General features: G+C 57.0%; 5 protein-coding genes across 6 annotated transcripts; 2 read left to right on the forward strand and 3 right to left on the reverse strand.

Annotated features, from left to right (window-relative positions):
• Positions 1-62: 62 nt before the first annotated feature.
• Positions 63-5,374, forward strand: LOC117643660 (EF-hand domain-containing family member C2-like). Its single transcript, XM_034382669.1, has 13 exons — positions 63-328; positions 459-647; positions 787-937; positions 1,678-1,904; positions 1,987-2,235; positions 2,317-2,560; positions 2,892-3,069; positions 3,333-3,475; positions 3,586-3,782; positions 3,914-4,078; positions 4,167-4,426; positions 4,663-4,765; positions 5,033-5,374. The coding sequence occupies exons 1-13, from the start codon at positions 272-274 to the stop codon at positions 5,318-5,320; spliced, it is 2,451 nt and encodes an 816-aa protein (XP_034238560.1). The 5' UTR covers positions 63-271; the 3' UTR covers positions 5,321-5,374.
• On the reverse strand, positions 4,941-7,171 carry LOC117643661 (cytochrome b5-related protein-like). Its single transcript, XM_034382670.1, has 4 exons — positions 6,420-7,171; positions 6,073-6,264; positions 5,805-5,999; positions 4,941-5,736 (listed from the first exon to the last, which is right to left on the reverse strand). The coding sequence occupies exons 1-4, from the start codon at positions 7,052-7,054 to the stop codon at positions 5,433-5,435; spliced, it is 1,326 nt and encodes a 441-aa protein (XP_034238561.1). The 5' UTR covers positions 7,055-7,171; the 3' UTR covers positions 4,941-5,432.
• Positions 7,172-8,674: 1,503 nt separating this feature from the next.
• Positions 8,675-10,534, reverse strand: LOC117643726 (serine/threonine-protein kinase 16). Its single transcript, XM_034382790.1, has 6 exons — positions 10,323-10,534; positions 10,014-10,248; positions 9,739-9,943; positions 9,489-9,643; positions 9,268-9,402; positions 8,675-9,181 (listed from the first exon to the last, which is right to left on the reverse strand). The coding sequence occupies exons 1-6, from the start codon at positions 10,430-10,432 to the stop codon at positions 9,065-9,067; spliced, it is 957 nt and encodes a 318-aa protein (XP_034238681.1). The 5' UTR covers positions 10,433-10,534; the 3' UTR covers positions 8,675-9,064.
• Positions 10,450-11,724, forward strand: LOC117643727. Its single transcript, XM_034382791.1, has 2 exons — positions 10,450-10,607; positions 10,865-11,724. Exons 1-2 carry the CDS (start codon positions 10,562-10,564, stop codon positions 11,545-11,547), a joined length of 729 nt encoding a protein of 242 aa, XP_034238682.1. The 5' UTR covers positions 10,450-10,561; the 3' UTR covers positions 11,548-11,724.
• Positions 11,725-11,850: 126 nt separating this feature from the next.
• On the reverse strand, positions 11,851-18,300 carry LOC117643392 (facilitated trehalose transporter Tret1-2 homolog). 2 transcript variants are annotated; one of them, XM_034382257.1, is made up of 5 exons: positions 17,882-18,300; positions 14,486-14,814; positions 14,124-14,401; positions 13,779-14,036; positions 11,851-13,690 (listed from the first exon to the last, which is right to left on the reverse strand). In XM_034382257.1, the coding sequence occupies exons 1-5, from the start codon at positions 17,887-17,889 to the stop codon at positions 12,905-12,907; spliced, it is 1,659 nt and encodes a 552-aa protein (XP_034238148.1). In that variant the 5' UTR covers positions 17,890-18,300; the 3' UTR covers positions 11,851-12,904. The 2 variants fall into 2 exon arrangements, with proteins under 2 accessions (XP_034238148.1, XP_034238149.1); XM_034382258.1 differs by lacking the exon at positions 17,882-18,300 and adding an exon at positions 17,188-17,295.
• Positions 18,301-18,477: the final 177 nt, after the last annotated feature.

Raw genomic sequence — 18,477 nt, forward strand, 5'->3', positions numbered from 1 at the left:
CGCGGCCGTCGCGCCCGATGCACCTGGTGCGGCACTACGGCGTGCTCGGCGTGCTGCACGGCCCGCAGGTGCGCGTGCTCGGCGGTGTTGGCGTTGTCATGACGACCCTCCCCGCGGCGTACACTGTGCCCAGGCCGCCCAGGCCGCCCAGGCACGCCGAGGACGTCATGCTGGCCGAGAGGGCTGCAGTGCCCTGACAGTGCCCTGACAGTGCCCTGAGCCACCGCGCGGCCGAGCGAGCTGAGACCGCCGTGACGACGACGGCAGCAAGATGATGTCCCGCAACCCGCCCCTGCCGCTGCTGCCCGGCAATGACTTCAACCGCAAGGTGCTTCACTCAGTTTTCGCGAATCCGTGCCACCTGCCAGTCGCTCTGTCTCGCTCGCACTCGTGGCGCGCCCCGAAGGGCCCGCACGGGTGCGAGCGAGAAAGAGCAACGGAAACACTCGTGATTCCAGATCGGCCAGACGCGCTTCCACAAGTCGCAGCACTTCGGCAATGTGCACAAGCTGTCCATGCTGCTGGACAAGGCGCTGCCCGGTATTGGCGGCGCCCCCATGCCCCACACGGTGCACTCACGGTGGCCGTCGGTGTACTGCCGCGGTGACGTGGCCACCCTGCCGTCGTGGCTCGCCTTCGACAAGGAGGTGGGAGGATAATGATCCATTCGGAAAGACTCGGTGTCTCCCTGAGGACGCCGTTCGGGGCCTGACACTCGTTTATGGCACTGCCTCAATTCTCGAAAATCTCAGTTTGAAAACAGTTTGACGGTTTCTTCGTCTCCAGACGCTGGTGTTTGACGCGTACTTCAAGGAAGCCCTGCGAGAAGTGGAAGGAAGTCCCTTTCTGCCTCGCTACGTCAAGATCTACTTCTACCTGGAGGACGGGACCATCCAAGTGCAGGAGCCCAGGAGGGTCAACTCTGGCATTCATCAAGGTACGGTGTCGGACACGGTCAGTCGCACAGTGGCCCGGTCGGTGGAGGCGGCCAAAACCCTGGGCGCGTTTTGAGCTCCACAGTCGCTAATTAGGAGTTGAACCGAGCGTGTGACTCCACCAATCGGTTCCTCTTTCGGAGAGCAACTCATTGGTTAGGTCGAATCTCGGAAATTTGCTGATTTTGGGTGGCCACTGTGTCCAATCTAGTCGCGCGTAAAAGTCCTCCCTCGACGTCCTAGTATTCTTAAGGCCCTACTCTTTCATGCCCTGTATCGGGAAGACGTTGACCACAACGATTTTGGCTTTGACCGCAACGATTTTCCGACTAAGTTGGTCAAAAAGTGGTCAAATCTTGGAAATTTGTTGATTTTGCTGACTTTGGGTGGCCACTGTGTCCAATCTAGTCACCGTAAAAGGCCTCCCTCGACGTCCAAGTATTCTTAAGACCCTACTCTTTCATGCCCTATATCGGGAAGACGTTGACCACAACGATTTTGGCTTTGACCGCAACGATTTTCCGACCAAGTTGGTCAAAAAGTGGTCAAATCGCGGAAATTTGCTGATTTTGCTGACTTTGGGCGGCCACTGTGTCCTATGTAGTTGCCGTAAAAGGCTTCCCTCGACGTCATAGTAATCTTAAGACCCTACTCTTTCATGCCCTGTATCGGGAAGACGTTGACCACAACGATTTTGGCTTTGACCGCAACGATTTTCCGACCAAGTTGGGTTGTTCCGCAGGGGTGTTCATCTCGCGGCAGCGCATCCGGTTCCCGCCGGACTCGCGCTCGGAGAGCTTCATCGACATCATCGACTTGAACATCGGCCACGAGGTGGAGCTGTACGGGCGCGTCTTCAAGATCGTCAACTGCGACCGCTTCACGCGCAACTTCCTGAACCGGCTCGGCATCACCGTGCCGGACCCCATCGTCATGCCCGAGGACCCGTACATGGAGCGCCGGGCCAAGGTAACGCGGGTTCAAATCCCGCGCTTCTATTTTATTTTTTTGCTATTTTTGAATTTAAATTACCGCGTTGTTTTCCGAGTAGATGCAAGAGGCCCTGCAGCCCAAGAAGCCCAAGAAGGTGAGCTTCGACGAGACGCAGTTCCTGCGGTTCGACCGCTGCGTGCTGCGCTTCTACGGCTACTGGGACGACCGCGAGTCCGAGGACGGCATCCTGCACAAGCTGGTCGTGCTCTTCTACCTGGCCGACGACACGGTGGAGGTCAAGGAGGTCCTCCCCGTCAACTCGGGCCGCACCGGCAGCACCCTGCTGGCGCGGTGCAAGCTGCCCAAGGTTGGAGTCCACCTGGAAGTTTAGGAAAGAAGACTGGTGCTATTGTGATTCTGCAGACTGATTATGCTTTGGACGTGACAGGAGTTCACCAAGGTGGCGACGCCGGGCGAGTACGACGCCTTCACCGTACTCAACGTGCTGGGCCAGAGCGCGCACAACCGGCGCTTCATCGTGGACGCGCTCAACTGCGGCGCCAGGCCCACCAACTTCTACACGCAGCAGGACCTGGCCATCGGCGCCGTCATCAACGTCCTGGGCCGCTGCGTCGTGCTGTGCGACTGCGACGACTTCACCAAGGAGCACTACCGCAAAAACTTCGGCCTGGGTCAGCTCCTCGCGAGGGCGGATCCAGGGGCGGATCCAGAGACGGGTTCAAGGGAGGGATGTCGGAAAAGTTGCCTATCTGCAGGGGGCGAAGTGCGAAATGTTGCCTACCTTTGAGGAGGCGTCGCCGCCTTCTGGTGGAACGACACCCCCCCCCCCCTGGATCCGCGCCTAGCTCCTCGATCCTGTCTCGGAGGATTCGTTTTGTCACTCTGTCTCTCTCGCACACGGCCCGCATTACACGCGAGTGCGACAGAGACAGAGCGATGCGACTCTTCAGAATCAGACTGCAGTAGATACGAAGGTCTGATTTGAAGTGACTGCTTTTGCAGAGGACTTCTCCAAGGTGCCCTACCCCCCGGACCAGGACGCGGTGTACGAAGCGCAGGACCGCCCCCCACTGCCGCCCTACAACGGCTACGGCTCGTACGAGGACTCGTCCTACAACTGCAAGACCATCTACCCCGTGGCGCCCGTCAAAGACCTCAAGCAGTTCCTCCGCAAGGACAAGTAAGTGGCATCGTCGCTCTGTCTCTCTCGCACCCTCGCGGACCTCCCCATGAGTGCGAGAGAGACAGAGCGATGAAAGCACTGTTTGCAATCAGTCTGCAGACTGATTCCGAGAGTCGCTTTCGTCGCTCTGCGTCTCTCTTGCTCCTATAAGGAACGCCCCATGAGTGCGAGAGACACAGAGCGACGAAAACGACTCTCGGAATCAGTCTGCAGGACCTGCCGGGACCTTCGGGTGGAGGCTGACCAGGCGGCGGTTGCAGGGAGGGCATGGATAGCCGCGTCCTCCGCTTCACGGCGCAGATGATCTCCAACATCCCGCACTTCACCAAGAGGCCCTTCATCTTGAGCTACTTCCTGGCGGACGACACGCTCAACGTCTTCGAGAATGTCCACGTCAACTCGGGTGAGGACGATGATGAATCACCGTGAACGCTTCAGGCCAAGCGAAGCAGACACTCGAAGAGAGACGGAAAAGTGGCCTTGAGCTCTACCAGTGTAGCGACATGCCCACAGGCTTCCAGGGCGGCATGTTCTTCGGGAGGGACCGGTTCGTGAAGCCGGGCGAGAACCTCTTCGGCAGCGACCCTCCGGCGTGCTACACCAAGGAGGACTGCTACATCGGGGCGATGCTGGAGCTGCGCGACTTCAAGTTCCTGCTGACGGCGGCCGACGAGTACGCCCTGCGCTACATGGAGCTGCACTGCAGTGAGGTAGGCCGCCGCACAGTGGGCCAGAAGACCGGCGCAGGCGGCCAAAACTCTAGACGCGTTTTTAGTATAAATGCATAAGTGCATAAATGCATAAGTGCATAAATGCATAAGTGCATGCTCGCTGCCCGCAGTTCCCCAAGAGCAACATCCGCCAGATCCTGCAGAAGGTCCGCGAGCGCGCGCGCCCCGTGTACAAGCAGTTCGTGGCGGAGCAGCTGGGCGGCGACGCGCTGCGGACGGGGAGGGTCAGCTTCAAGACGCTGCGCAAGGCCCTCTTCGGCCTGCTGGGCGACCAGGTACGAAAGTCTTCAAGCGTAGTTGTCGTGAAGCATAACTACGCTCCTACCAGTGCACCGCGTTCATCGCGCTGTTTTCGTGCCGCAGATCACGGAGCACGAGGTGGTGACGGTGGCGCGCCGCTTCCGCGTGCAGCCCGACGAGCCCGTGGACTGCGAGGCGATCCGAAGGCTGACGCACGTCGAGCTGAAGCGCTATTTGTACCACGGCCTGGAGCGCCTGCTGGAGACGTTCAAGCACCTGGACGCGGCGCACACGGGCCAGCTCACGCGCAAGCAGGTGTACACGTGCCTGCGCGGCGCGCGCCTGCCCATCGACGTGGAGCTCACCAACAAGGTGCTGGAGTGGTAAGGACGCGTTTTGAGCTCCAGAGTCGCTACACAGGACTCGAACCGAACGTGTGACCCCACCAACGTATTCCTCATTCGGAGAGCAATCCATTGGTGGGGGTCACACGTTCTGTTCGAGTCCCATTTAGAAACTCTGGAGCTCAAAACTCGTCTAGAGTTTTGGCCGCCTGCATCGGTATTCTGGCCCACTGTGTGACGTCAAACCGAGTGTGTCCTTTTTTCGCCTATTTCAGCATGCCGCTACAGGACGGGGGCATGATCTTCTACCAAGACGTCGTCAACTTCCTGGACTACGAGCACTTCCCCACGGCGCCGGCCGAGCCGGCGAGCGTCCGGGTACGTCAGGCCCGTCCGTCAGGGGGGTCGTTATCTCTCGTTCCGATCGTTGTTTTTCGCCCGCGCACTTCTCCGCGCTCTCCTCGCGAGGTCGGGGGGCAATTAAGATAAACAAATAAATGTGTTTGTCACACGCGGACCGCGATATTTCAAGGACAGAAAAAGCACAGTGCCGTAACAAAATCAAAACTTCCTTTTATTTATCACATTCTTTTTGGTTGCGAAACGACGCTGCGGTTCATTGTTTCGCGACGCGCTTGGTTGCAGCACGACTTGAGCTGGATGTCGCACGCCCCCACCGTGGACGTGAGCGAGGTGGCCGTCGACGCGCTGCTCCGGGAGCTGGGCCTCGAGGAGGACCTGCGCGCGAGCTGCGGCGACGCGGGCCAGGACAAGCCGGGCGGCACGGGGACCATCGTGCCCGCCAACGCGCCGGGCATGTTGGGGGCGGCGGTCACGGCGGGGCCGGCCGAAGCCCCTCTGGGGGCGGAGACGTGCGAACTGGTTCTTCGGCGACCCGGCATCTTGTGCAAGACCTCGCCTTGCGGAGACTAGCGCCTCCGGCCCCACATGCTCATTTCGCTTCGTCCAATAATAGTTTTAAAATCAGCCGGTGACTTACATTTCGTTCAAACTGAACCCTCACAAACACAGCGAAGCTTTGCTGTCATCGCGCGCCCAGGGCGATGACCTTGCCGGGGGCCTCCGGGTTGGTGCTGGTGCGACCCAGCTGGCGGAAGGCGCCCTTGAAGAGCTCCCAAGTCGTGGTGAAGCGGTACTCCACGCCGAACTCGGCCAGCGTCTCGCGCAGCACGGGGTACAGGGCGGGCAGGCGGCAGTGGTCCACGGTGGGGAACAGGTGGTGCAGGGCGTGGTCGCCGTACTGCGTCAGCACCAGGTACGGGGAGCCGCCGTGGTCCGCGCGGTCGCGCACCGCGTCCAGCTGCCCCAGCCCCCAGTCGCGGTCCTCGCTGGAAAGGAAAGACAACTCCGTTCACGTTTCCGCGCCAAACGCCGCCAAGGACCAGCCAGGACCTACCGCGCGGCGTCGCCGTCGTGGAAGATGTCGGGGTGGTGGTGCGCAGCGGTGAGCCCGATGGAGTGGAAGATGAGGCTGTGCACCACGCAGATGTACAGCCACATGAACAGCGACTGGAACAGCGGGGCGCCCGCCACCAACATGGTGAGCAGGTACAGCGCCGGCAGGTAGTCCTCAGCACGCATCCTCCTCACACTGGGAAAGGAAAACTGGTGAGGACTGCGGACAGGGATCGCGCAGGCGAGACGAAGCTTCGACCTGAACGCACCGATTCAGCATGCCCATGGGCAGGGCGATGCAGGCGTAGAAGAAGAAGGCCACGAAGGAGGCGACGCGGAACACCAGGGGCTTCTCCGCCGTCGGCAAGAACTGCAGCAGGGGCTCGTGCATGGTGATCTCGATGTCCATCAGCGTGTTGGGGTACAGGTGGTGCGACAGGATGTGGCTCACCCGCCACTCGCTGGGGGGAGAAGTTGGAAGTGGAAAAATGTGTCGGGTGGTCATGGCCCCTTACGGTGTAGGCTAGGCAGTCCCGCCACACAGGTGTGGTCGACGGGGCGCCAAGGCCCCTTCCGGCCGAGGCCAGTTCAGTTCGCACGCCGAGCCCTGACTTACGACAGTGACATGAAGCCGAGGCTCTTGTAGTACATCCTCCAGTTGTCCCTGCGGTGCGTGAAGTTGTGCGCGCACACGGTGGCGAAGGAGATGATGAGCGCGGCGAGGGTGGCGAGCGCGAAGCAGCCGCAGCGCGCGGCCGCGGCCACGGCCAGGAAGGAGGCGGCGACGAGGGCGTCGTTGAAGCGCGGCGCGAAGCCCGGGTCGGGCGTGGCGGCCAGCACGGGCACGGCGCGCCGCTTGAGGGTGCGGTAGAAGCCGTTATCGTGGAACGTGTACGGCGAGTTGCGGCGCTCCGCCGCGTCCCGCACCTCGTACTTGGCCAGGACGCGGGCCGCGTGCTCCACCACGATGTGGTGGCTCTCGAAGGCCTCGGTCACGTCCATGCCCTTGGTGCGGCGCAGCCAGTGGGCGCCGCCCGGGTGCTTGTCCACGAACTTGGTCAGGTCGTACAGCTTGTCGTGCACCCGCCACAGGCCCTCCGCGCCGTCGTCCACGCGCCTGCTGTCCAAGTAGCCCTCCCCCGTGACGGCGCCCTCGGCCTGCCGGTGGCTGGGGTACTTCCACAGCCCCGGCAGCGTGGACGGCGGGGTGGGCGTGGGCCTGAGGACCGCCTGGACTTCTCGTGGCGCCATGGCTGGGAGTGTGGCTGAAGAACACCGAACACACCGAGCTCGCGGACAACACTGAGCTTGAGCCAAGGCGTTAATGTCAACTGTGGACCGATTCGTAGAGTCGTTTTCGTCCTTCTGTCTCTCTGGCACCTTAGTGGGACGCCTCATGAGTAAGAGAGGGACAGAGCGACGAAAACGACTCTCTGAATCAGTCTGCAGCTGATAGCGACGCCTCGATGCCCAGTCGGCTTGGTGACCCTGAGTGACCCGCAGGCTCGGACTGGCCAGGGCAGACAGGCAGAAAAATCTGCCGGGGCCTTTGGATTTGTGACCAGTAACGTCACGAGGATGGTCAAAAAGTGATTGAATCTCCGAAAGTAGCCGTTTTCACTGAATTTGAGCGGCCACTGCTTCGATCTAGTAGCGGCCAACGGCCTCCCTCGACGTCCTAGTATTCTTAAGACCCTACTCTTTCATGCCCTGTATCGGGAAGACGTTGACCACAACGATTTTGCCTTTGACCGCAACGATTTAGGGACCAAAGTTGGTCAAAAAGTGGTCGAATCTCGGAAATTTGCTGATTTTGCTGACTTTGGGCGGCCACTGTGTCCAATCTAGTTGCCGTAAAAGGCCTCCCTCAACGTCCTAGTATTCTCAAGACCCTACTCTTTCATGCCCTGTATAGGGAAGACGTTGACCACAACGATTTTGCCTTTGACCGCAACGATTTTGGGACCAAGTTGGTCAAAAAGTGGTCGAATCTCGGAAATTTGCTGATTTTGCTGACTTGGACGGCCACTGTGCCAATCTAGTTGCCGTAAAAGGCCTCCCTCAACGTCCTAGTTTCTCAAGACCCTACTCTTTCATGCCCTGTATAGGGAAGACGTGGGACCACAACGATTTTGCCTTTGACCGCAATGATTTTCCGACCAATTTGGTCAAAAAGTAGCGAATATCGGAAATTTGCTGATTTTGCTGACTTTGGTGTCCACTGTGCCCAATCTAGTTGCCGTAAAAGGCCTCCCTCGACGCCCTAGAATTCTTAAGACCCTAGTCTTTCATGTCCTGTACGGGAAGGCTTTTGACCGCAATTGTGTGGGAGCGGCAGCCTCACAAAGTTGGTCATGAAGGGTAAAAACAATGATGATCGGGGGCCTTTTGCGGTCTTATCTGCCGGGGCCTTTTGGGGGCCAGTCCGAGCCTGGTGACCCGCGTTATTGTTTTGCCTCTTGGTCGCGGGAGAAGAGGAAGAGGAAGAGAAAGGAGGCAGCGGACCTTGTTGCCTTTTGCTTTTTGGTTCGGCTCATTGCCGGTGTTTGAAAGTGCCGCCACCAGCCACCAGCACCGCGACGCGTGACATCCGGTTACCGCTCAGCGCGAAACGCCGCGAAGTTTGTAGAAACGCCACGGGGGGCGCTAGTGGCGTGGAGACGACAACGTTCAGCGCCGCCACACGGGACCCCAACGAACTACTGTAATGGCGGGAGATTTTGAACTTGCCACATATCAAAAAAGGTTTAGGAAGTGGGTTTTGATCCTGTGATAATAAGGGCGAGCAAGTAGCCATTCTTGGAGGCGTAGTGGATAATGGAGAACGGCTCTGACAAGGAATGGGAAGAGTTATCAAACATGACAAATGGATTGTTTAAAAAAAATTTATAATCTAAGTAAAAACCAAAATCATATGCAACTTCATAATTATAAACTTTGTGGTTTAAAAATAATTAACTCAAAATAATAAAAGTAGACTGTTAACAAAGATATACTATTGTATAGATTATTAATGCCAATGATACAACAGTATTTGTGATGTAATAATACTAAGTGAATGGATATGAGACCGCTGCAATGAACATGCCTCAACAGCTAGGCCCAGTTCTGTTTCAAAAGCCAAGTCTATAGTACAATTTTACATTGGACACAAGAGCTTTGATTCTGAAAAAATCACAGAAAATTGGAATTAGCAGGCGCAGTGAGGTTTAAAGTTGAAATTGCACCTTGGATTTTTAAGTCATTTTCAAAATTTCAGTTTTATGCTTTTCCCTCATATTGAGCGAGTGTGTCTGTCACTTTTTCTATTACACTGTAGATATATGGCCGTTCCATGGGATTTACACGAAGCATGAAGAGGATGAGATCATGTATGTCCTGCAAAGAAGGAGAAACAGTAAGCATCAATTTTGAAAACTGCATAGACTAAAATGCACAATGTAAAAGAAGGGATAGATGCAAACCTCAGAGAAAGGTGTGTTTTCAGGGAAATGTACGGTTCCACTAATAACAGCCAATGCTACACTGTCACCTCGTTCATAGACTGCATCAAATGGTGATTTGAAGTAGCACATTGCGTAAAGCAAACATCCCAATGACTGAGGAAAGAAATAGATTTATGAGTCTATGTACAAGATGAGGTCAGAAAATTCTTATGCAGAGTCTGAAAATTGCTAAGGCTTACCCATATATCTGTTCTTTCGTCAATTATACAATATGATTCAACATTCCATAGTTCAGGGGCCCGATAGGGCATGGAACAACGTTCTGCTGCTAGGTCTTGAAGCTTCTGAGCATCTGAAGTACCTGTTATTTTAACCCTTGCACGAGCTACTGATCCTGTTCAAAAACAAAACATCAAAACCAGTTGTTACATACATTTACAAACAAGTTTGCACAAGTTTTTCTCTTTTGTTTTATTGAGGAGGGCTCACCTAAATCCATAATAATTGGATTGTTGTAATTATCCAATAAGATATTCGCAGTTTTTAAATCTCTGTGAGCCAGAGGTTCTGGTTTGGCCTCATGAAATGCCTTAATACCTTCACAGATTTGTAAGAACATGCACAAAATTTCAGGGGGTTCCATGTGCCTTTGATTTGCTGCCCGTCTTTCCAATTCGTGCAACAAGGTGCCACGCTAAAAATGAAGTCTGTTAATATTCTTTTCTATGATACTGTGAGATCTATTCAAGACAATGAAAACTTACAGGAAAATATGGAAGTACCAATAAGACCATGCTGGTTGAATTTAATACAGGATCAGCATGGCCAGTCAGAGATGAATCCAAGCATTTTAATACATTCTTGTGCTGAAGAACTTCATGATATTCTGCTTCACGAAGTGCAACTCTTTCGTCATCCATACCATGGCAGATAATTTTTTTAATAGCTACAAGTTTTTTTGAACCAGCTTCTTCTCCCAAGTAAACAGTACTAAAACCACTGAAACAGGAAATTTTGGTAAATAATGCTGTCTGTTGACAAACTAAGGTTAAGTGACCCTCTACCAAACTTACCCCTCCCCTAACTGTTCACGCAGGAAATACTTCTTAGAGTTTACGGTGACAGAATCTTTGGAACAAAGACACCCCATTTTGAAAATTATGTTCAAGCCAAGGCTGTTCATGACTTAAAATGTTGTCTTTGGCCTTTAAACAAACATGACAGATGGATCTAGCTGCACAGAACGTTGTCGTGCGTGTCGTCTGCCACGACTGGATCTAATGATTTCTGGACTATTCGCAGAACACTAAACATGGCCATCCTCCAGAGGCTCCTGAAATCAGCTTTATGTTGTGAAAGTAAGTAATTCTTATATTCCTGTGTTGTCTCTCTGCGGCTGGTTCGCAGTTTTTCTTATTCAGGCTTTCAGGACAACAGATTAGCATTGCTGCCTTGTTAACTTTAACATTACGAGGCTTTTGCAAGTAGTGTAGTTTCCATAACCTCTTCATTGTGACCTGCTATGTAACTTCAGATATTTTTAATGCATTTTATAATGCTGTACATTTTTATTTTGTACGTGTGCCACATAGAGTTTGTGTCTTTCTTTTTTCAGAAACACTCCTGGTTCCAACTTCAAGATGCATGTCAGGCCTACAGAGTCGTCTCAGTTTATCAACCAACTCAAACTCCATCCAGAGTAATGGAGAATGGAATGGAAATGCTTCCACAAATATTATTATGAATTTATCCTCCAGTTCTTCTGACCCAAAGAAATTATCTTTTAATTCATTGCTTCAGCGAATAGATGTTGCAATCCTGCCAATGTCTCCTGTGGAACGCCTGATCAAACTTCAACTCCCAACTATTTCAAAGCATGTTAGTCTTGAAATGCCAACAACCAAAGCTTCTTTGACCAATGTCCATATCAACCAAAAGGTAATTGAATACCAAGCACCTCAACGAGGAAAGGTTATAAAACAGTTAGCAGTTCATATGCTTAATGTAAGGCGTCGTAAAATGAAAAAGCATCAAAGAAAGAAGTGGTTGAAAAAATTCCGTATTCTACGCATGACTGTGTCTAAAAAGAGAAGGATGGCAAGAGAGACAATATTCCTCTCTGGGCTGGAGGAGGAGATGAAATTGGCTGAATCTTTCAATGCTGAGCAGTATGCCGCTGAAAAAATCAAACTAGCCTACAGACCCTTACCACAAAAGGAGGAATGGGTGAGGCCGCTGCCTTGGGAATTTCAACCTTTGTACTTTAACTCTGATGCTTACAAAAAAAGTAAAAAGTAAATCCTGATTGTTCCTGAAATTGGATCAACTTATTATGTCCTTTCATAGGGCGCAATGGTTTGTTGAATATGAATGTTTCAGTGTGTTGTTTGATGTGCTAAACAATTGAAAATGTACCATTAAGTGTGATTTGTTCACTGTAAATGTCTTGTGAAAATATAATAACTATCTACCTTACTTTATGTTTTATTGGACAAACCCAGGTCCCCCCCCCCCCCCCACCCCACCCACCCCCCCTAAAGCTTAGTGCCACTGCTACATCTAAGGATGGAAAAAAGGGAGGGTGTTGAATCAGACAATGGGTGAAATTTATAGTCTTATATTTCAAACAAAGCTGGAAGGCCTTGCTAAATAGCATCACCATTGGTCTCTCAATTTAAAACTAATATAAACAAGTGCATCTTGTGAACAAAAATTAAAATATTGACTTAAAAGCACTTAAACATACCACTCAAATTGTTGAAACTATGTAAACTATGAAAATATTGCTTGTATGCAGTTTAGTACTGGCACAATCACAGGTAGACATTTTATCACTTTTAACTAACCTATAGTAATGCTGTAATTCAAGGGAAGATAATGTCAGCACACTCATCACGAATTATCCTAAATTTCTTGTTACATAATTAGTATGTACATTTTTTGGTATGGTAGCAAACTGATTTCACGTTTGAATGAGGGAAGATGAATACTGTCTATTTGTCACTAATACCACAAATAAATTACATGTCAGGTCTCAGTCATAAAAGGTCAAAGCAAGTCTCAAAGCTAAAGAAATGTTATGAATAAGTTTTACTCATTGAATATTATTATGACCTGCTAATAACTTTTTAACCAAAAAGTAGTACGGCACAATCAAGGTCTGAACGCTTCCACGTTCCGGTAAATAGCAAGCGATTGCTTTCTGGAACAACTGGAATAAACTGTATACCAGCCGAGCGCCCGCGAAAGAACGGGTAGGCCAACCCGCCGAACACGCATGTACTTATGCGGCAGTGTTGCCTACGCCTTATTACCATTACCATTGGAGGCTAGACAGACCACACACTCCAGGATCGGAACATCCTATAAAGTCGTCTGCAGGCACTGAACTTCAGGAGTCATCTAGGCCCAAGGCTAAATTAAAACACCCATCTCCCAATGACAAAGTATCACAAAGAGGATCAACTATTTTTATACAATAAACAATAATTACGTTGAAATGAGATCAGAATTTTAAGTAGCTACTCGAAGTCGAACTACGTGAGTCGATTAAGTTACATATTCCTGCACATGATCTATCAGTATAGAGAAATAAATAATGTAAGAAGGATGTGAGGTTGAATGACTAGCCAGCGCCGTCACGTGGTGCACCACGTCAGGGGAGGGCCTGGCCCTTGGGGGCGATGAGGATGTGCTGGTGTGCCCCCCTGCCCGGCGCCACCTCCTCCATCTTGTTCTTCTTGGGCTTGAGAGTCTCTGTCCTGCCGGAGAAGTAGTCTTCGATCTCCTGCAGAGAGCGGCCCTTGGTCTCCGGGAGGAGCGCCCAGAAGAACGCGGTCCCCGCGATGGACACGACGCCGTAGAACAGGAAGGTGCCCGAGTGCCCCATCAGCTTCTGCATCAGCGGGAAGCTCTTGACGACCAGGAAGACGAACATGTGCGCCGCGCACGTGGTGAGGCCGCCGACCAGGCCGCGCACGTTGGAGGGGTACACCTCGCCGATCATGACCCAGGGCACGATGAGGAAGCCCGTGGTGCAGAAGGCCGTGTAGGCGAAGATGCAGGCCACGGGGATCCACGTGGCCGTGCGGGTGGCTCCCTCCGCCGTCCAGAACTCCCACGCCATCATGTAGCTCCCCAGGCCCAGCATGCTCAGCCCGCAGCCGATGGAGGAAGTGAGTGTGAGGGGGCGGCGGCCGCACCGCCTCAAGGCCACGCACCCCGCCACGGTGAACATGAGCCTGACCACGCCCATCAGGATGGTGGCCAGGTACTGGTCGATGGAGGCGCCCGACTCCTTGAACACCTTAACGGCGTAGAACGTGATGGGGTTCACGCCGGAGAACTGGTAGATGCCGAAGTACGCCACGAGGATGAGGAACGGCTTCATGGCGGACGGCTTCACCAGCTCTCTGAACGTGTCTCGCCAGCCCAGCTTGACCTGCAGCGCAGAGAAAGAGAGATGGTGGTCAGGCTGCGCTCCCGCCCGCTGTACCACACAACCTCGCGGCCAAGGCGAAGACACTCACCACGTTGTTGCGCTCGGCGAAGTCCCTCATCGCGTCCAGCTCCTGCTGCACGTCGCAGACCTCGCCGCGCACCCTGAGCAGAGCGGCCCTGGCCTCCTGGTGGCGGCCGCGGCTCACCAGCCAGGCGGGGGACTCGGGGGTGAGCAGGGTGAGCAGCAGCGCGAGCGAGGGCACGGCCGCGGAGAGGCCCGCCAGCACTCGCCAGGTGACGCACGAGCCCACCGCGTACTCGAGCAGCACGCCCAGGGACACGCCCACCTGGGCGCAGAGAAAAACAAGAAAACGTTGAGCCGCCGCCGGGACGCGAACCCGCGGAACGGGCCAAGTGCCGAATCGCGGACTCACCGACGCGAACGCTGACAGTGTGCCCCGCAGGTGCGGCTGGGTCACCTCGCCGGTGTACACCCTGGCGGGGGCGCCCACCATGCCGGAGCCCAGGCCGACGAGGAGACGGCCGGCGTAGATGAAGTAGAGGCCGTGGTTGGCGGGCGCGAGCGCGATCAGCATCCAGCCCAGCGCCAAGGGCACCTCCGTCAGCAGCAGCGCGCGCCGCCGCCCGATGGCGTCCATGAGCCAGCCCGTGAGGATGCAGCCCACCGGGGTGGACGCGGAGGACAAGCTAGCTGCGAGGATGAGAGAGCAGTGAATCAGTCGCGCCACTTTGACTTTGGCGCCTCAGACGCGCGCTAGCACGCGACCTGCCTTACCTATCCACGACGCCTGGTCCTCGTCGACCTGGATGTCCGAGTCGGCGCGCACGAGCTGCGGGATGACGACGGCCGAGAAGCCGAAGGCCATGCCCGTGTTGATGGTGCCCAGGTTGGCGATGATGGACATGAGCACCTGGCGCAGCGCGCTGCCGCGGCGCGGCCGCACCACCGTCTCGGGCAGCAAGTGCGCCGAGCCGAGGTTCTCGGCCCTGGAGCCGCTCCGGGCCGTCTTGATGGCGTCCATGGGGGCGTGGCCGTCGAGGCCGCCGAGGCCGCCGCCCACCAGGCTCTTGAGGGACTCCACGTCCACCGGGGTGCCGTTGATGCTGCAAGCAGGAGCGTGGTCAGTACAGTGGCGGCACGGGCAGCAGGGCGGGGCCCGACGGACCCGACCCCGACTCCTCGACTCCCTGGCGGGCCGGCCGGCGGCGGAGTCGCCACGCGGGGGGAGGGTGGCCGCGGCCGGCTAGCGCCCGGCGCGCTCGGGTTAGGCCGCCCGACCGACGTGGGTGTGTGGCGGGCCAGGCGCCCATTCCCATTCCCATTAGAGGCTAGGCCACGCATTATCGTTCGCTATTTCGGGCCCCACTGCAAAACGGGACATGGCCATCCTTACTGGGGAGACACGCCGTCCGTAACGAGGTAAACAGTCCGGCAGACACGCCCCACGCCCCCGGCACCGAGCCCGGCACGGCCACGCCACCGCGAAAACTCACGGAAAGTCGGCGAGCGAGGAATGCCGCCCGACGGCCAGCACTACGAACACTAAACACTTGACGCTGTTGTTTTCGTCTCCCCGAACCGAAGGCACAAGGACCCGATTATGGGGACACCGATCCCTGCTCTGTATCTCGAGACGGCCTTGGCGGCCGAAAGCCTCGAAAAGAACAACAGGCCACAGGCCGAAATGCGCGACACTGCGTCAACAAGAACAAGACACGCTACTCGCCAGAGGGTCGAGTCACGCGGAGGCCCGCCACGCGCTCGCTTCGTGATCTGGTCGGCTCGCACGCTCCAGGAGGAAGCGAAGCGGCCGCACGGCGCACGCGGGACGATGGCAGTGCCGGCTGGCTCCGAGAGACGTCTTCGTCGCTCTGTCTCTCTCGCACCTATACGGGACGCCCCATGAGTGCGAGAGAGACAGAGCGACGACTCTCGGAATCAGTCTGCTGGAGAGCCTGGCTCGACTGACACCCTCTAGCTCGCGCGGCCCGCGCGCTCGCCGGGCGCCCACCCTGGACACCCTGGACGCGGCGTGTGCCCTGTGCGCCCTTCCTAGTCCCCAGCGTCGTCCTCGTTAACGCGGCGCCCCGGCGGTCCTGGCGTCCTGGCGGCGCAGCCCTAACCTTGCGCAAGGCGCCGTGTGCGCCGCTCCGCGGCTCCGCGGCAATGTCCCGGTGGCCGTTGCATCGATTCGCGCGCGGCGCACTGTACACTGTAAGGGGAGGGGCGCCGCCCGACGCCGACGTGCTCCTCGTTATTTGCTTCGAGACGTGCGACGTGCGGTTTTCAACTCGTCGCGCTTTAAATCTTTAAATCCCGCGCCGCGCGACTTGTTTACAGCGGCAGGCCTTGACCAAACCGCGGCGAGAGGCGAGACACGTTGGCTCACACGACGCGCGTATATAAACACGGCGTGCAGCGACACAGTGGCGGCGGCCCGTCGGCCCGGCGTGCATTCCCTGCGACGGCCACGCCACGCCACGCCAAGCCACGCGGCGGCGCCTCCACAGCTGATTCGGGACGACGACGACGCCCTTCTGAATTGCCACGGCTATTTCGGGCGCCGCGACGCTCTGCCGAGCCATTCTGAAGGATAGTTTCGTCGCTCTGTCTCTCTCGCACCACCGCAGGACGCCACATGAGAGCGACAGAGACAGCGACGAAACGACCGTGCAGCTCGGCCGCGACGCGCTGCGTGGCCCCGCGGGCCGGCGTGATCGCCATGTATATCAGTCCGGTGCACCCGCCGCCGCACAACGTTTGCGTCGCTCTCTCTCGCACTCATGGGGCTTCCCCGAGAGGTGCGAGAGAGACAGTGCGAGGAAAACGACTCTCGAAGGAGGCGAGTCAAGACGCTCATTCGGCTCTCCATGCCTTCAACGGGACCCCAATCAAACTCATAAGAGTGTCATTGGATTCCTCGTTGGAAGGGCAATGCGTCGGCACCCGCATGAGTTTCATTCGAGCCCTACTTAAGGGCGAGGGCGAGGGCGAGGGGTTCCGCTTCTCCAGGCCTACTGTGCGCCACGGCGGCCACGGCGGCCACGGCGGCCACGGCGGCCACGGCGGCACGCGGCCACGGCGGCCACGGCGGCCACGGCCCGCGGAAGAGCGACGGGTCCGAAAGGGCCTCCTTGTTTTCGTCGCAGCCGGCGTAAGACGATCGCGGCTAAGACGCTCGAGAAATGCGCCGCAATGCATGGCGTGTTCGATTAGATAAATAGTGGCGGTCTGCGGAGCCCTGCGGGGCGGACCGCGCGCACGGCAATCTGTTTACGAAAGCCGGGCATCGCTACGCAAATTCTTTTTTACGGGTGTCATTATTTCGGCCGCGGGAAAACACGGCGGCGCGGCGACGAAAGGCGAAAGGTGGGAGCGTTTCTTTTTGTGAGCACGTTTTTGCCGTGCGCCTCCCTGCAGGCCGCTCGGCAGGCCGATTCCGAAGAGTCGTCTCTCCCCGTCTCTCTCGCGCTTACCGGGCCGTCGCGTAGGAGCGTGAGAGAGACTTTTAAGAGTCGCTCGCGCTGCCGGTGACGCGGTGACTGCACCGATGCGACGCCCCGCGTCCCGTGTCCCCGTGCCACTGCATCGTCTGAGGGAGTCGCACGCCGCGCGTGGTGTGCCGACGGCACCGCGCCCCGCGTCGGCCGCGTCGCGACGCACGGTGGAGGCGGAGCGGGGAGGGGGGGGGGGGGATTTCCAATCAAGCGAACTGCGGCCCCGTGATGCGTATGCATGGATGGAGACGCGCCTTCCGTCGAGACAGGCGCCACAGATTCGGAACTTCGGGGGCAACGCGCTCGCGGCAAGAGCGCAGACCTCTCTGTCTCGGCAGGCCGCGGCAGGCTCGGCTGCGACGACCAGGAAAAGCGGTTTGAAAGCCTCCGGTCTTGCGCCACCCCGCGCAAGGCGGCATGGGTCGACGTTGGGGTCCGCACCCCCACCCTGGTCCTGCCTTGCCTCGCTCCGGGCGGAGAATACCCAGGCCTTGTATTGCATCACTCCGGCAGGGCGGGGATGGGGCGGCCGGGGGCGGCCGGGGGTGAGACGGCAGAAGGCCGGCTAGGCGCCACAATTTCCTGGTGGCGGTGCACGGCGCCCGCGCGGGGTTCACTCCCCGGCGGGCGGGCCGGACAGGCGAGGTGAACGACAGCCAAGTGGTGCACCTACTTCTTCATGATGGTGCTGCAGGTGGTGCTGGCTGCAGCCGGCGACTCGTGCCTTGGACCAGACCCGAGCAGCGAAGCAGCGAAGCGGCGAGTCAAGCAACGGATTGGCCGATTTGCAAGTCGTCTCGGAGTCTTGGCCGGCTTGGCGGGGCAGCGGGGCGGCGCGTGGTCCGGGCCGGGGCAGGCTACCTGTTGATGGTCCTCTCGCGCGGAGGGATGCCGGGGTGCTCTCTGACTATGCGAAGCGGCCGGCGCGGGCTGCGGACGAGGACTGCGCTTCCCATGGGAGTGTGCAACCCCTGAACCCTAAATGGACGGGACGGGCCTCCGGACGAAGCGGCAGAGCGGCAGGGCACTGCAAGACCAGCAGCACGAGGGAAGCGCCTCGGGCACAACGCGCACTGAGCCAAGCCTCCAACGTTCTGGCCTTCTGGCCGGCAGGGACATCTCCAGCCCCTCTTCCCCCCACCGGCCGCCCCGCCGCGCCCCGCCGCGCCCCGCCGCGCCCCGCCGCGCCCCGCCGCGCCCCGCCCACCGCGCCCCGCGCCCCGCCGCGCAGCCAGTAGGACAACAGTCATGCACGCGGCTCGCGCGTGG

Source organism: Thrips palmi, unplaced genomic scaffold, assembly GCF_012932325.1.
Source record: "Thrips palmi isolate BJ-2018 unplaced genomic scaffold, TpBJ-2018v1 HiC_scaffold_17, whole genome shotgun sequence".
In the NCBI taxonomy this organism is placed as follows: Eukaryota; Metazoa; Arthropoda; class Insecta; order Thysanoptera; family Thripidae; genus Thrips; species Thrips palmi.